The sequence below is a fragment of the Elephas maximus genome, chromosome 3 (assembly GCF_024166365.1).
Source record: "Elephas maximus indicus isolate mEleMax1 chromosome 3, mEleMax1 primary haplotype, whole genome shotgun sequence".
Classification (NCBI taxonomy): Eukaryota; Metazoa; Chordata; class Mammalia; order Proboscidea; family Elephantidae; genus Elephas; species Elephas maximus.
In genome coordinates, this window is record NC_064821.1 from 27,160,295 (window position 1) to 27,179,117 (window position 18,823).

At 40.5% G+C, this 18,823-nt stretch overlaps 1 protein-coding gene across 1 annotated transcript; it reads right to left on the reverse strand.

Moving 5' to 3' along the window:
- Window positions 1-16,480: 16,480 nt before the first annotated feature.
- On the reverse strand, window positions 16,481-18,662 carry LOC126071191 (olfactory receptor 7A17-like). Its single transcript, XM_049875440.1, has 3 exons — window positions 17,768-18,662; window positions 17,038-17,106; window positions 16,481-16,587 (listed from the first exon to the last, which is right to left on the reverse strand). Exons 1-3 carry the CDS (start codon window positions 18,660-18,662, stop codon window positions 16,481-16,483), a joined length of 1,071 nt encoding a protein of 356 aa, XP_049731397.1.
- Between the last annotated feature and the right edge of the window lie 161 nt (window positions 18,663-18,823).

The following is an 18,823-nucleotide window of genomic DNA, read 5'->3' on the forward strand; positions in this document are numbered from 1 at the left end:
TTACCAAGGAGTATGGGTCCACCAACACTCCCCTGCCTGGTGGAAAATGACAGTTGAGCCTTCTTCCTCAGGACTGACTCACAGGAAGAGAGATTCAGACGTGGGCTTCCTGATTCAAAGAACCACTGCAGAGAAGAGACACAGCTATGAAGTTCACTGGACTGGAAAGAGCAAACTGAAGGCCTTGAGGTCACTGGCGGGATATTTACACTTGTATCGCTTTGGTAGCTCAATGCCCAGAGGTCACAATTAGCCAAATTGGTTCATTTTATTCCAATCTCTGAAGACTTGTTACCATACATGAAACAGAGGAAAAATTGAATTTTCCTGTTATCTGGGACCTGTCATTCTAAGGAGGAAGCCCACCTGTATTCTGCACCTCTAACTTCTAAGTTGTACAGCCCTTAAGATAAAAATCACTTTTTCTTTCAATTTTTCAATCTAATCAATCTGTGATCTAATATTCTCAAACCCATTGAATGAACCATGTAATTTAGGGAGGATTAAGCATTCTATAAAAGTCCTGGTGGCACACTGGTTAAAGTACTCAGCTGCCAACAGAAAGTTTGGCAAAGGGAAACACTTAGGCACTCCACAGGAGAAAGAGCTATCAATTTGCTCCCATAAAGATTACACCCTAGAAAACTCTACAGGGCAGTTCTACTCTGTGGCATGGGGTCCTTAAGAGTCAAAATTAACTCAACAGTACTTAACAATAACAAAAGCAGTTCTTCTATACCAAGAATCTGATATTATTTTCATTTTCTGAATTAATTTTGTGTCATGAAGGAGAACGCCCTATCTTCTTTCTGTAGCCCTTGCATGTCGTCTGGGGTTTTATGTGTTGGCAATATATGTTTTTTGCTAATTTGAATGACAGCTCCAGTTCTAATTTTTCTGTGTAGTTAATATATGTTGATACTTTAAAAAACAATTTATTCTGTTGTACTTATTTGGTAACACTGATCCTTCACCTAAATACCTTTATTGGCCTAAGGGAAGGCTGTATTCACAATGTTGGCAAGGGCTGCAGTCACCTCAAGGTTTGACTGGAAGAGGACTTGATTCCAAGGTCACTCAGGTGTCAGTGGGCAGGATTTGTTCCTCAGGGGCTATTGGCCAGAGACCTCCCTTAACTTCTGACCACATGGGCCTCTCCATCAAGCAGCTGACAACATGGAAGCTGGTTTTCATCACAGTAGGCTGGCCAGAGAGCAGGAGATGGCTGCCAAAATGAGAGTCAGATTTTTTTTCACACCCTATTGTTGGAAGTGATAGTCCAATAGTTTTCCAAATTATCTTTGATGGAAGCAATTAATTGAGTCCAGCACACACTCAATGGGATGGTTATCAACAAGAGCATGAACGCATCAGTGAGTGTTGTTGGGAGAATCTTAGAAGCGACACGCTACACAAGCTTCGCTCTCTATAAGCATGGTGGCTCTAAGCATCACCAAACTCTAGACAAGTCCCTCTGCTTTCCAGCATAGTCTCAATCCATTGCGCCACTATGCTTTTAGCACATATTCCCTGGAGAAACACAGACACATAGTAGAATTCCTACAAACTCCACTACACTGCTCCTGGTCTTGCAGTCAGAAACCACTCCAGTTTCTCTAACACCAGCAGAGTCCTTCCATCAATATTAGGCCAGTCACAGCCATTCTATGCACAAATTCCAAAACTGTCCCGGTAGCCTCTGATTCCTGCTTGACTGGAAAGGGTTTGCTTCGCTCCAGAATGCAATTTTTCTTACATTTCTTTGTGTTCAGAACTCTTGTAATCTTTAATAATATGTGCTTCATGCTTATATAGTTTTGTTTTGTTTCCTTAGTAGTTAATGTGGAATGATGATACATTGGACATTTGACATCCTATCCATGTGGCAACCTGGGCAAGGCTTCTCTGTGCTGAAAAACTAGGAAATTAACTTGTCATTAACTGATATGAGGAAACTTTCAACACACAGCAAGTGAAACAGAATACAGATGAAAGGATGCTATTTATCTATGTTTGGATAAATGGACAAGAATAATTTTGGGGGACCAAATGGCAGGTGTGTACAGGTGGACTGGAGAGCTAGATGTAAGCACTGAACTTGGACAGTGGCAAATATTTAATATTAAACACAGTGGAAAGAAGGGATCAGTTTCTAAAGTCATTGCCAAAGCTAGTGTAGAGGACAAGTATATGAAAACCAAACGGATTTGTGTAAAATAAAATGCAGCTCTGGTAAAAAGAAAGATTTTCTTTGTGCTTTTCCCACTTCTCTCTCTGGATTAGTACGCGTAAAGCAAAAAGAAATATACCACATTTCCTGCATTCCTTCTTGAAATGTTCAAATGAGGAAAGTCTACTCTTAAATCTTTATCATTGTGTTATTTATAGAACTTATCAAACCCTACTCTTTATTCTACGACTCTTATTCTTGCACATACAATTAAATGGTGAATAAGAGAGTCCATCGAATGCCCATGATATAAAAACAAATGAAGCGTACATTTCTTACTTCAGTTCTGAAAGATCTCTGTGGAAAGCATAGTGCTCCAGAAAGGAAGAAAAATACTGGATGTATCGATGTCAAATTGTCTTCACAATTTTTTTAATAAGAATGAATAATTAATTCAACATTATACAAAGTAGAGATGGGATGAAGCTCTGGTCTTAATGGGGTAGATTTTGATTACAAAGATAAATGATATTCTATCCCTGCACTGAACAGCTCAAGATCTTGTTGTATGATGATAAAGTGTAATGGTCATCAGGCATCCAGGGGAAAGTACACATGCAGTTCCTGTAATTTACTTGAATGGCATCTGTGTTATAGTAGATAAAAAACAATGATGATATCCATATTCATTGTATTCTTATCAGGCAAGATATACATTATCTTCTTAATCCTTACAGTGCTGTAATTAAAAAATATAGAAAATGAATAATCAAAGTCCATGAGAGTTAAATAACAAGTCCATGTCCATATAGTTAATGCATTAGAGGAGCTAACGTTGCAAATCAAACAGTATCCCTGCAAAATCAATTACTTGCCCTATCCATATGGTTACTATTTTAGTGCCCCTTATTGATCCATTACTAGATACTAAACACTCTTCTAATCAGTACTTTTGATTCACCTCCCCTTAACCACTCTCAGATGACTGTTTTTCTTTTCACAACAATAAAGATGAAGAAGTTGAATAGAAACATATTTTATATTATGCCTAAAATTGGTTTGTAATATCAAGTTCTTTTTGAATTCTTAGAATGTACACTTAAAATGAACTTCATTAAAGTGATATTAAGGGTTACCATTAGATGGGAAACTATTATTTGATCCAACCTGGACAACATTACATTTAGTCGTTACAATGGCCTTGGAAGATCACCACTATTAATTGCAATTTGATGAAGAGGACTCTCAGGATCAATGAGGTGCACTGAGTTCTCAAAAGTGTCCAGTTTATAAGTCAAAATTGGGTTGGAGGTGTGTCACCAAATGTCACACTCTTTCTATTATCTGTGGGTCCAATTCCATATCAAAGATAAGTACACCATTTTCTGATAGCCACTAAGAAACTCTGGCATATTTCCTTTCAGTCTTTTCCCCACTCATAGTCAAATAGTATGACTCATTCTAAGTCTTGAAGTTTAAAGAGGAAGAAGAAAATGTTACCTTCGAGGAAAGTCTACCACAAGACATCCAAAGGAAACAATACCTTGGATCCTTTTTTTTTTGAGTCACCCCTAGGTTTACAGAAAAGGATATGAAACTTACTTCTGGGACAGATGGGACTGATTTTGTAGTTAGCTGTAACCAGAGAACGAGAATACTACTTTCCTGATTTTTAATGAGTGCTATCTCTTCCCACAGATTGGAGGAAGACTCATCAAAAACCTGTGTTATGCAAATGACACAACCTTGCTTCCTGAAAGTGGCAATGTCTTGAAACACTTACTAATGAAAATCAAAGACCACAGACTTCAGTATATGAACATAAAATAAACAAAAATCCTCACAAATGGACCAATAAGCAACATCATGATAAACAGAGAAAACATGGAGGTTGTCAAGGATTTCATTTTACTTGGATCCACGAACAACACCCATAGAAACAGCAGTCAGGAAATCAAAAGACATATTGCAATGGGCAAATCCGCTGCAAAAGACCTCTTTAAAGTGTTGAAAAGCAAAGATGTCACCTTGAAACCTAAGGTGCATCTGGCCCAAGCCATGGTGTTTTCAATCACCTCATATGCATGCAAAAGCTGGATGATGACTAAGAAAGACTGAAGAAGAATTGATGCCTTTGAATTGCAGTATTGACAAATAATATTGAATATACCACGGTCTGCCAAAAGAACGAACAGATTTTCCTGGAAGAAGTACAACCAGAATGCTCTTTAGAAGCAAAGATGACGAGACTATATCTCACATACTTTGGACAGGGGAAATCAGTCCCTGGAGAAGGATATCATGCTTGGTAAAGTAGAGGGTCCCTGAAAAAGAGGAAGACCCTCAATCAGATGGATTGACACAGTGACTGAAACAATGGGCTCAAGGATAACAATGATTGTGAGGATGGCACAGTACCGGGCACTGTTTCGTTCTGTTGTACATAAAGCCGCTATGACTCAGAACCTAATCTAGGGCACCTAACAACAACAACAACATCTCTTCCCAAGAACTGGTATGGCCTCATCCTCTGTCAAGTGCTTTCCATTCTCCATTATCAAAATTTCTCATCAGGAAGGTTTGTAGGTGATTTAACTCAGTAGTAAAAGACAGCAAATTAATCTATTGATTAGGCAGGTTATCAGAACATTCCAAATTGCTCCCTCAGAAATTACGTGACTATATATAAAGGACATATGTATATCCATATAGTAGAACAGAGAAAAAGCCCAAAGAAAAGAAACATAGTAACAATAAGACTTCATCAAGATGTTACAAGCAAAAGGCAATAGTTTCCCTTTGGGGAAGACATGGTACTTTGCTATTGTAGACTAATGAAAAATAAGATAAGGATTTAATTTATTCATAATGGCTCAGTGAATGAATGATCTTAGAGTAAAAATAGAGCCACAACAACTGGAAATATGGTTCCAATACCTTAATCCTCAGTTGTACAACCTTGGCCAAGATATGTGATTTACATCCACCTTTTTTTCATAAGCATTCTTTGTATATTGCAATTTTAGACACTTTACAAATACCTTTATTCCCCAAATACTATTTCTCAGTTAATATGCAATAAAGAAAAGAGAAAACACCAAGAAAATATTTCATACAGGAAACTGATAAAAGTTATACAAGGTCTGAAAGGCAAAAACTAGCAATGTACCATTACACAATAACTAAACAAAGAAGCTACCTAACCAAAGGATAAGGAAACAAATATAAAGAACGTGCCAGTCTTATTAGTGTGTGGTAACCTTTAGTGAAAATTATTGGAAGAACCTAATGATAAAGACAGGTGAGAAATCAGAAGAGTGATATAAAGATCAAGTGGCAGCTAACAAAGGTTTGGCACTTAATAAGTACTAGCATATTGTTTTTTAATCAGAATTTAAATCAATAGGAGAGAAGTTGTTTTATTGTTGAAACATAATTCCAGTTTTATTTGATTATGTGAGAAAGATAAAACCCTAATAACATGTGCCAGGAAATTCAAGCAAAGAATGTATTGAAATCATAAAATGTGCCTAGATTCACAAAATAAGATTTATTTTCTTCTCTTTTTCATTTTAGATTTTCATCTTTATGAAAATCTGCACAATTTATTGAAAATAATTGAATGTTGTACACTATATTAATTAAATAGGACCCCTTGAGAGCCCATGATATAGACATATTCGTTTCTTATTTTACCTTGTCTCTACTCCTATGAGACATCCTTGAGGGGATGACAGCCCAGGCAGGAAAGAACTCAGTGTGTGCAATACAGGCTACACTCTGATCCTCTGAAACAAGGAACGAAGGAGCCAAGGGTCTGTTCCATTTTAATACGGATTTATTGTGGTGGTGGTGGTTGTGACTTAGTGCAAAGCACAAGACAGACTCTGGGGAATGAGAAATTAATGACACTCAGTTGTTTCCTTTCAAGCATTCTTATACATCCTTGTAAAAAAATGAAAATAAAAAGCTCTTACAGGGATCCAGATAAAACAAAACCTTCAGATCACAGGATAGTTGAGTTGAGTGGCATGAAGCTTAATCTATTTCCATTAATGATAATAATTATATGTATAATTAATCACACACGTAATGTCCATTATCTGTTCAATCCTTACAGCAATGGAGATCTCATTCTCTATCGGCTGTGGATCACTTTATCTTCCTGTGGGGGCTTGTGTGTTGCTGTGATGCTGGGAGCTCTGCCATCAGTACTCAAGTACCAGCAGGGTCACCCATGGCAGACAGGTTTCCACTGAGCTTCCAGACTAAGACAGACTAGGAAGAAGGACCAGATGGTCTACTTCTGAAGAGAATTAGCCAGTGAAAACCTTATGAATAACAGCAGAACACTGTCTGATATAGTGCCAGAAGATGAGCCCCTCTGGCTGGAATGCACTCAAAACAAGACTGGGGAAGAGCTGACTCCTCAAAGCAGGGTCGACCTTAATGACCTGGATGCGCTCATGCTTTCAGGAACTCCAATCCCGATGTGGCACAACTCAAAATGAGAAGACATAGCTGCAAACATCCATTAATAATCGGAATCTAGGGTGTATGAAGTATAAATATAAGAAAATTGGAAATCATCAAAAATGAAATTGAACACATAAAGATCAATATCCTAGGCATTACTGAGCTGAAAAGGACTGGTATTGGTCATTTTGAATCAGATAATCATATGGTCTAAAAAAAAAAAAAACTGGAAATGACAGCTTGAAGAGGAATGGCCTTGCATTTATCATCAGAAAGAACATTTCAAGATCTATCCTGAAGTACAACACTGTCAATAATAGGATAATATCCATGCACCTACAAGGAAGACCAGTTAATACAACTATTATTCAAATTTATGCATCAACCACTAAGGTCAAAGAAGAAGAAACTGAAGATTTTCACCAACTTTTGCAGTCTGAAATTGATCGAACTTGCAATAAGGATGCATTGATAATTACTGGCAATTGGAATTCAAAAGTTGGAAACAAAGAAGAAGGATTAGTAGTTGGAAAATATGGCCTTGGCGATAGAAATGATGCTGGAAATCGAATGATTGAATTTTACAAGACAAATGACTCCTTCATTGCAAATACCTTTTTTCACCAACATAAAATGTGACGATACACATGGACATCACCAGATGGAATATGCAGGAGTCAAATCAACTACATCTGTGGAAACAGACAATGGAAAAGCTCGATATCATCAGACAGAACAAGGCCAGGGAACAACTTCAGATCAGATGATCGATTACTCATACGCAAGTTCAATTGAAACAAAAAAATTACAAGTCCACGAGAGCCAAAGTATGACCTTGAGTATATCCCACCTGAATTTAGAAACCATCTCAAAAATAGATTTGACCCATTGAGCCAGAATGCTCCTTAGAAGCGAGGATGGCAAGATTATGTCTCAGACACTTTGGACATCTTGTCAGGAAGGATCAGTCCCTGGAGAAGGACAACATGCTTGGTAAAGTAGAGAGTCAGCAAAAAAGGGGAAGACCCTCAATGAGATGGGTTGACACAATAGCTACAACAATGGGTTCAAGCATAGCAACAATTGTGAGGATGGGGCAAGAAAGGGCAGTGTTTCCTTCTGTTCTGTGTAGGGTCGCTATGAGTTGGATCCAACTTGAAGGCATCTAACAGCAACAACTTGTAGAATTAATCACATAATGGAATATCCATTATCTCTTCTATCCTTACAGCAATGCAGGTCTCTTTCTCTATCAACCGTGGATCAACACAGATGGCAATGTAGAGCCTGAGAGATACTAAGAACTTGCCCCATGACACACAGATCATAAGTAGAGCAGGCAGGATTCACAGTTAAGTCACTGAGGCCCATACACTAACCATCTTAACTGTTTCCTCATATTTCAAAATCTTTAAAGCAGAAGTCCAGAGGACTTAACCAAAGATATATCTAAATTACACCTTTTAATTCATTACAGCTTCCTGACGAGGAATGGAACCCAAGATCCTGTCTTTGTCTCTGAAGTTGAGGTGGGCTAAGTTACAAGGATGAAGGAGGAAGTGGGCAACTGAGAAAAAATCTGCGAGAAGGGGCAAGAGAGATGTGTCCTGAACTATCATCTTCTAACTCCTGAAATGATCCCCTGGTGTATTCACAATTATTCTTCTGATAATTAAGGCACCAAGAGACACCCAGTGTGCTCTACTCTGGTCTACCAGAAACCTCCCATAAAAGGGCACAATGAGCAGGGGTCTCTGTGTGGAGAGACCAAGGAAGTGAAATGGCAGGGTGGGTGGTTAGGGGAGAATATACTCAGGTGCCCTGTTTCTGGTGTCACGCTGCCCAGATTTAAACCTGGCTTCTACATTTTTGGCCCATGATCTGGTACAAGTAACAACAACAACAAAAAAAAAAGCTGTGCTCCTTTTCTTTCTATGAAATGACAATAACTCTGTATTGCTGTTCTCTTGGTGTGGTTGGACACGAAAAGGAAACAAGTTACATAGAAAACTTAGTTCAGATCCTGGTACTGGGAAGCCATCAATAAATGTGCATGGTACCGTGATTACTGTCATCATTCTATCATTGTCATTATCATCATCATCTACAAGTTCATGTTGAAGTGTTTGGGGACAGGTGAGAGGGACCCATTTTCTGCTCTGGTGGGGAAATGCCTATGGGAGCTAGAACCAACGTAGAAGAAATTAAAACACTAAATGAATTTTCCTAGATCAGTACCATAACCAGGAACACAAATTTCACAGTACTGAGGTGAAACTTAGCATTTCAGAGCTTCCCATCTGGCCATCCCAAGTGTGCTGCTTGTCTTGATGAGGAGGAAACAATGCTCTTTCACCCCTCTGTGCCCACTTACTCCCACAGCATTCACTGGATTGCACTGGATCTCTGCTAGGGCATGACTAAGGAATGTGGGTCCAGAACCCCTTTCCTCCCTGATGGGCTTGATGTCTGAGGCTCCTTCCTCAGGACTGACAGGAAGAGAGAACCTGGCTTCAATATCCTTAGGCAGACTACCACTCTAGAGGAGAGACGTGGGTATGGAGCTCACTGGACAGAGAGCACAGGCATGTTATTTACAGCTATACGGTCTTGAAACTCAATGCCCAAACCAAAAAAACCAAACCCAGTGTCCTCGAGTCGATTCCGACTCATAGCAACCCTATAGAGTTTCCAAGGAGCGCCTGGCGGATTCGAACTGCCGACCCTTTGGTTAGCAGCCGTAACACATAACCACTACACCACCAGGGTTTCCGTTCAATGCCCAGAGTACACAGTTAGCCAAATTGGTTCACGTTATTCCAATCTCTGAAGACTTGGAAATATTAATGTAACAAGAATGGCGAAAGTGAATGTCTGTGGTATCTGGGCCCTCCCATTATAAAGAGGAAGCTCACCTGTATTTCTCACCTCTAACTTCAAAGTTGTACAGATCTTAACATAAAAATCACACTTTTTTTTTCAATTTTTCAATTTAAAATATCACTGTATAATTTAATATCCTCAAACCCAGTGAACGAATCATGTAATTTAGGGAGGATTAAGTATTCTTTAAAAATCCTGGTAGTCTGGCCAAGTGTGCTGTCTCCAAAGCTTTTTGACAAGTTTTCCACACTGTTTAGCTGGTGAGCCCGAGTCACATGGCTTTACCAGTGTGCTCTTTCTGGCGTGCCTGTGAGCACCCTCAGAGCATTTTCTTTTCTTTTCTTTTCCCTCACAGTTCCTTGTCTCTCTCTATCTTCCTTCCTTTCCTTTGCCTGACCACATGGCCATGTGTGCCATCTCCGCAGCCTTTTGACAGGCTGTGCCACCACACTGCTCAGGTGGGGAGCCAAAAGCACACTGCTTCACCATTTCATACCACCACACTGGTGAATGCCCTTGGACTTTTTTTTTTTTTCTATCACAAATTCTTGTCTCTCTTTACACTTCTTCCTTTCTTTTCTCCTGACCACTTGACTGCATGTGCTGTCCCTACAACCTATTCATAGGCTATGCCACATCACTCAGCTGGGGAGCTGCAGGCACAGAGCTTTACAGTCCATGCCACCACACCAGTGGGCTCCCTCAGGGCATCTTTTTTTTTTTTTTCCTCACTTTCTTGTCTCTCTCTACATTCCTTCCTTTTCTTGCTCATGATCACTTGACAACGTGTCCACTTTTCCTTTGTTTTTTTTTGTTTGTTTGTTTGTTTGTTTTCTTTCAGATTCTTATCACTATCTCTCTTCCACCATTTCCTTTTTTCTGCACAGCTAGCCACATGTGCAGTCTCTGCCCCTTCTTCATGAGCTGTGCAACACCACCCGGCTAGACAGCACAAGCACACATCTTCCCTGGGTCCACTTCACTCCACCAGCAGGCTCCTTCAGCACCATTTTTTTTTTTTTTTTTTTTTACTGTTTCATTGCCTTCCCTCTTTTTTCTCCCACACACACTTAGCTCCGCATGTCACATCCTCCCCCTTCCCTCCTACCTAATTACACCATGCACTGGGCACTCACCCTCAAGCAGCACAGGCTCCAATCACCAGTCCCTGCCCTGCGCTGCTGCCCTGCCTTACCCTCTCAACCTCAGTATGTGCTGCAAATGACCCATCCCGGCCCCTCGCCCTCCAGTGGACCTGCCCTGCTACACCATAGCTGAGGAATCACTAAGGAACTTACAGTAGAGAGCAAGAGAGATCGATCAGTAAAGGAGGACAATGTTAGAAAAATAAAAGAGGGAATAAACGATGTAGGTATACAGCTTTCAAATGGAGGGGAAGTCAAGGCTTATCAAGTAATAAAAACTGGTTTAATCCTGGGAAGATGGGGTAGATTTCAAGGTAACCACAAAGAAAGTTAACAAACCTGGAGGCGGAGCCAACATGGCACCATAGACTGCAGCACCACGCGGACCCTCCACAGCAAAGACCTGAAAAACTAAGTAAAACAGAGACAAATGTCAATCCTGGAAACATAAGCATCAAATGAAGAAGCAAAGAACTAAACCAAGCACTGAATGGAATAAGAAACTGTCAGAAAAAAGAGAGCGAGAAGAGGTACAAGTAGAGGTACCTTTCAGCTAAGGCAGCACGAATTCACCATGGTGGATTCCTCTTGGAGATTAGTGGGCAGGAAGTAAGAAAAAGCAGATTCACGGAGCTCCCAGCAGGAGACAGAGCACCCAGTAACCAGCGATACATGATTCCCCACCCCTTAACTTTCCTCCACCTGCTCAGCCTCCGCCATTTCCCAGGCGGTTGTTCCACTGCAACCAGGGGGCCGAGCAACCCAGGCCCAAGGGATGCCAACGCCGTGCTGTGAGTATTCGCCCCACCCGCACCAGCCACCCCTTTTAGTGCCATTTCTTTCTTGTTTGCGTTGCTTTTTTGGCTTCTTTTGGTTTCTTCCCTGCCTCTTACCTCCTCCCCCTCCTATCTCGCAAACACCTGACTCGATGTGCCCTCTTTATTTCGTCTCGACAGGCTGTAAAGTGCCGCTTGGCTGGGGAACTGCTTTCTCGGTCCACTCCCTGGAGGTTTGCTTGTTTGTTTGTTTTTTCTGTTTCTTTTTCTTCATTTCCGGGTTTCTCCTCTCTCCACTCCGACGGAAGTCTCCTTCAGCAACTTTTTTTTTAGCTCCTGTCTGTCTCTCCTCTCTCTCTTCTTTCCCATACCCAAACTAGTTCCACACATCACAAACTCACACCCCTCAACCCCCGCCTAATTGCACCACGTGCTGAACATCGCACCCCGCAACCGGCACAGGCATGGCCTACCGGAATCTGCCCTGCGCTGACTTCTGGCCCATCTTGTGGGCCCCAGTATGCTCCACAACCATCCCAGACCATTGCCTTCAGCTGAACCTGCCCTAATGCAGCATAGCTGAGAGACTGCCCCTTCCCTTTTAACTCAGTACTGCAGTTACTCCTGAGGTTTACCCTTCAGCCAAAGATTAGACAGGCCCATAAAACAAAACCAGATGAAATGGGTACACCAGCCCAGGGGAAAGGATGAGAAGGCAGGAGGGGACAGGAAAGCTGGTAATGGGCAAGCCAAGGTAGAGAAGGGTTGAGGGTTGACATGTCGTGGGAGTGGCAACGGATACCAATACACACAAAAAAAATGTGTATTAATTTTATAGTGAGAAAATGATTTGTTCTATAAACCCTCATCTAAAATACAAAAACCTGGTGACACACTGATTAAAGTGCTTGGTTGCTAATGAAAAGTCGGTGGGTGAAATCCACCTAGCCACTCCACAGGAGAAGGAACTGGTGATGTGCTCTCATAAAGATTATAGTCTAGAAAATTCTAAGGGGCAGTTCTGCTTTGACATATGGGGTCAATATGAGTTGAAAGTGACTCAACAGCACTTAACAACAACGACATGTCTTCTATACCGAGAATCTGATGCTATTTTCATTATCTGAATTAATATTTCTGTCATGAAGGAAAACTTCCAACTTTCAATCTTCTGTCCTATAGCCCTTGCATATTGTTGGGGTTTTATACATTGGCAAGTTATATTTTTTGCTAATTTGAATGACAGGAACAGTTCTCATTTTTCGGTGTAGTTAATCTATGGTGGTACTTTAAAAAATTCTTTATTTTTGTCATACTTATTTGGTAACTTGATCCTTCCCCTAAATACCACCATAGGCCTTTCAAATGACTGCATTCAAAACGTTGACCAGGGCTGTAGTCATCTCAAGGCTTGCCTGGAAGTAGATCTGATTCCAAGGTCACTCAGACATCAATTAGCAGGATTTATACCTCACAGGCTATTGGCCATAAGGCCTACCATAACTTCTGAACACATGGGCCTCTGCATCAGGCAACTGGCAAAATGGAAGCTGGCTTTCATCAGAGTGTGCTGGTCAGACAGCAAGAGAGGGCTGGCAAAATTAGAGCCAGATTCTTTTTATGCCCCAATGTTGGAAGTGATAACCCAAGAGTTTTCCTAATCCTATGTGATGGAAGCAATTATCTGAGTTCCAGCACACACTCAGGAGGATGGTTAGCCACAAGAGTGTGAATACAGGAGGTGGGGGTTGATGGGAGAATCTTAGAATCTGCGCACTACACAGGCTTTACTCACTATAAGGATGGTGGCTCTAATCACCACTAGACTCAAGAGAGGTCCCTCTGCTGTCCAGCATAATCCCAAACCATAGCACCACCGTGCACGTAGCAAACATTCCCTGAAGAAAAACAGAAACATGGTATAATTTCTACAAACCCCACCATGATGCTGCTGAACTTGAGGTCAGAAGGCTCTCTGGTTTCTCTAGCAGCAGCAGAGTCCTTCCATTAGGCCAGTTGCACCCTTTCCATGCACAAATTCAACCAACACATATCCCCAACAACAACTGATATCTGCTTAACTACAAAAGGCTCACTTCACTCCAGAATGTAATTTTCCTTAGATTTCTTTGTCTTCACAACTCTTGAAATCTTTAATAAAGTTTATTTTTTATCTAGTTTGTTTCCCTAGTAGATGAAGTGGAATAATGGTGTTTCGTACCTTTTACATTCTATCCACATGGCCACCTGGGTGAGGCTTCTCTGTTTTGAAGGACTCGGAGAATGGCTTGTCATTAGCTGATATGAAGGAAACTGGAATATATACCCAATGACATTGAACATGGACAAAAGGATGCTATTTACCTATATATGGATAAATGGCTGAGGGTGATTTTGGGGAGAACAAATGACAGGTGTGTTGAGGTGAATTGGAGAGGTAGAGGATAAGCGCTGAGAGCTTTCAGCACCCTTGGATAGTGGCAAAATTTTCATATTAAACATAATAGAAGGAGGGGATCAGATTCTAGAATCACTGCCAAAGCTGAGTGTAGATAGAGGACAGGTGTATAAAAACCAAAGACAGTTGTGTTCTTGTGGTAAAAAGAGAGATTTGCTTTGTGCTTTCCCACTTCTCTCCCTGAATGAGTATCCTTAAAGGAAAAGGAAAGATACTACATTCCAGCATTCTCTTCTCAGGTATCCAGTTGAGGAATGTCTATGCTCAATTTTTTATCACCATGTTATTTATAGAGCTTATCAAACCCTACCTTTTATTCTACGACTCTTATTCTTTCACATACAATGAAATGGTGAATAATAGATCCTATCAAATATCCCTAATAATAAAAACAACAAACCATACATTTTTCTTGGGGAGTTCTTAAAAGTCTCTCTGGAAGATATAATGTCCCAAGGATGAATAAAAATACTGGGTGTAGGGAGGTCAAATTGTCTTCACCTTTATTTTATAACATAATGAATAATTTATTCAATATTATAAAAATTGGAGATAGGACTAATGTATGGTCTTAATACATTAGATTTCTAGTACATATACCAATGATATCCAATCCCTGCCCTTGAACTTCTCAGGGTCTTGTCGTGTAAAGATAAATTGTAATGATCATCAGGCATCCAAAGTTAAAGAACATGTGGACTTCAAAGGATTTATTTGAATGGCTTTTGTGTTAGAGTAGATGAAAACAACAGTAATATCTATATTTATGGAATTCTTACCAGGCACTATGTGCATTATCTGCTTAATCCTTACAAAGCTGTAAGCTAAATAATACAGAAAAGGAAGAATCAATAGACTTGAGAGTTCAATAACAAGTTCATGTTCACAAAGATAATGAGTTAGAGGATCGAATGCTGACACTCAGTTTCCCTGCAAATCCCATTAGTTGAACTACTCTGTTGGCCGAATCACATGTTTACTAGATTAGTTTCCACTTCTTGATCATTTCTAGGAACTAAACAGGGTTCTAATCAGTACTTTTTATTGCTTCCTCTTAACTACTCTCTCAGATGAGTGCTTTTGTTATCACAACTACACAGATGAAGAAGGTAAACAGAAACATGTTTTATATTTTGCCTAAAATCACAGTTTGTAGTATCAAGTTCTTTTTGAATTCTTGGAATGCACACTTAAAATGAACTTCTCCAAGGTGGTATTAAGGACTAGTATTTGATGGGAAACTACTATTTAATCCAACCTTGACAACATTACATGTAGTCATTAAAGTGGCCTTGGAAGATTAGCACTATTAATCACAATTTGAAGAAGAGGACTCTGAGGATCAACAAGGTACACTGAGTTGCCAAAACTGTCCAGGTTATAAGCCAATATCTGGTCAGAGGTATGTCATCAAATCCCTCTCCCTTCCCATAATCTGCAGTTCCTCTTCCCTATCAAAGGTAAGTATACCACTTTCTGACTGCCATTAGGACACTCTGACATATTTCCTTCCAGGCTTTTCTCCATTTATAGAATTAATCTAATAGTATCACTCATTCTACGTCTTGATGTTTGAAGAGGAAGAAGAAAATGTTACCTTTCAGGAAAGGTTATCATGAGATATCAAAAGGAAATACCCTGATTATATCAATTTTTTTCCATTCCTAGGTTTACAGAAATGAATATGCAACTTAGTTCTAGGGTAGATGGGACTAGTACAGTCTCATTGCAGTTAGCCATAACCATAGAATCCCAACACTACTTTCCTAGTTTTTAATGAGAGCTATTTCTTCCCAGAAACTGGTGTGGCCTCATCCTCTAGCAAGTGCACTCCATTCTCCATTGTCGAAGTTTCTCATCAGGAAAGTCTGTGGGGGATTTAACTCAGTGGTAAAGGGCAGAGTAAACTAAGCTATCGGTTAGGCAGGTTTTCTGAGCATCCAAAATTGCTCCCTCAGAAATTATACCAGTATGTCTTAAGGACATTGCACACCCATGTAGTAGAACACAGAAAGAGCCCAAAGACAAGGAAACGTGGCAACACAGTCAAGTCTTCATCAGTCTCTTACAAGTGAAAGGCAATGGCTCTGCTTTCCTGAAGACATGACACTCTGCTATCCTAGACTAAAGAAAAATAAGATACAACTAAATTTATTCGTAATGACTTGGTGAACCGATGATCCTAGAGCACCAAAAGAGCCACAGTAATTGGAAATACGATACCCCCACCTTAATCCTCAGCTGTACAACCCTGACCAAGATATGTAAATTACAGCCACCTTTTTTACCTCAGCATGCTGTGTATTGTTCCAGTTTTAGACACTTCACACATAGATTTATCCCTCAAATACAATTTATCAGTCAGGATTCAATAAAGAAAACTGAAAACACCATGAAGAGCATTTCATACAGAAAACTGGTAAAATAGTTAAATAAGGACTGAAAGACAAAAAGGAGCAATGTGGCAATACAGAGATAGTAACCAGGGATAGATGCTACCACACCAAGGTCTAAGAAAACAGGTATGTGGAAAATGTCGAGCTGGTTAAGGTGTAGTAAATTTTACTGATCATTACTGGAAAAACCTAACAATAAAGCCAGATTGGAATTCAGAAGAGTAGTTTAGGATCCTCCACTCTCTGGCCCCAGCATCACAGAGTAAAGTATAGAAGGCTGAACCTGGAGAAGGGAGACAATAGCTTATCAACAAGCACATGTAGCCAAGTTCATGGTGTGCAGAGCAGAATCAGTGGTGGTTCACTGGCAAAATTCTACCCTTCCCTGTGGAAGACCAGCTTTGATTCACAACCAATGTACCTCATGTGCAGCAACCACCTGTGGTTAGAGGCATACATTATGCAAAAATATTGACCAGGTTTCAGCAGAGATTCCAGACCAAGATGGACATGTTTGAAAGGCCTGGTGATCTACTTCAAAAACTCAGTCAATGAAAACCCTGTGGATCACAAAGGTCTAATCCACAATGTACCAAGTGATGGTACAGGACTGGGTAGTGTTCTCCTCTATAGTGCATGGGGTCACAATAGAGGAACCGCCAACAGCAACATGATGTACAGGGAGAAGATATGAGAAGAAACATCATCAGCAATACAGTGAAAAATCACTTACCATGTGCTAGGGTACGTTCTCTCATATCTTTCCCATTGTGAGCTCTGATCACTTTGAGATCTTCTGGACCTGCTCAGGAGTAAAAGGCCCACAGCAAACTAGTCATATTTCAAGAAAAGCCTGAAAAGATCAGTAGTTTTCGCATTGGCTGAACATTAAAACTGCCTGTGGTGCTTTAAAAATCTTATGCTGAAGCCACATGCCATTACAATTAAATCAGAATCCATAGAGGTGGGACCAAAGCATCAATATTTTTTAGCTTCCTAGATGATTCCAGTATGAAGTCAAGGTTTACAGCCAGTGACATGCATTCTCACACAAAACCTGCGTATACAGTTCTGATAGATACAAAAGTAGTCTGGGTAACAGATATGAATTACGGTAAAGAATGAAGATTCTAAGTACATAAAAATAGATTTGTGCATTATACCAAAAATCCTGGGTCATAGAAGAGAAGCTACAGATGGCTCCATAGCTGCAATGGGATTTGATCATGCAGACTGACATATCCCAGAGCACTTCCACTATCGCAATAAGCATGTTACAAAGGAAGCAATGGTCAGATATGAAATCTAGAGACAGAAGCTTCTGACAGCTACAAAAAATACATAACCAAGAGGCAAGATTTATGGTTGCAGATGTCAGGTTTTACCATTTTTCCAACCCACACACCAAAGAAGATGGCACAAGTGTTGATAGTAGGCTGTTCTGCTAAGGAGACTCCACAGACCCCTCTTGATGTCCCTGTTCCTCAGGCTGTAGATGAAGGGGTTCAGCATGGGGGTCACCACACTGTACATCACTGAGGACACTGCATACTTCCTGGGAGATGAGACAGCTGAACTGAGGTACACTCCAAGGTCTGTTCCATAAAATAAGCAAACGACTGGCAGGTGAGAGGCACAGGTGGAAAAGGCTTTATACTTCCCACCTGAAGATGAGACTCTCAGAATGGAGGAAACAATTCGACTGTAAGAGAAAAGGATCCCTGAAAATGGAACACCACCAAAGATGACACCAATACAATACACTAATATGATACTGATGGAAGTGTCAGAACATGCAAGGCTAAAGAGTTGAGGAGGGTCACAGAAGAAATGAGGGATTTCCACATCTGTGCAGAAGGTAAGTTGTGACACCATTGAAACGTACACCTGGGAGTCCAAAACGCTGATAAAAAAAGACACCAAAACTAGCAAGCCACAGTGGCGGGGGTTCATGATGACTGTGTAATGCAGAGGGTGACAGATGGCCACAAACAGGTCATATGCCATCACAGTGAGGAGCAGATTGTCCAGACATCCAAAGAGGTAAAAAAAGGTCATTAGTATCAGGCAGCCCCCATAGGTAGTGGATTTGCTCCATGTCTGAATGTTCACTAGCGCCTTTGGTACTGTGGTAGAAACGAAACCAATGTCAGCCAAGGACAGGTTGGAGAGGAAGAAGTACATGGGAGTGTGGAGATGGGAGTCAGAGGTGACCGCCAGGATGATGAGCAGGTTCCCAGTCACAGTGATCAGGTACATGGACAGGAACAGCCCAAAGAGGAGGGGCTGCAGTTCTGGATCCTCAGAGAGGCCCAAAAGGAGGAATTCTGAGATATCTGTTAGATTCTGTGGTTCCATGTACTTATCACAGCTTTTGGAAAAAGAATATTGTTAAAAAGGAAACAGGTAAACAGCCACCCGGTATTGTATCTGTATTTTGAATTCAAGAAACTCAGAAATAAAGCCCACAAAATCATGTGTTCACACTTAAGTATCTAATACCCCAGTGCTTTTCAGCA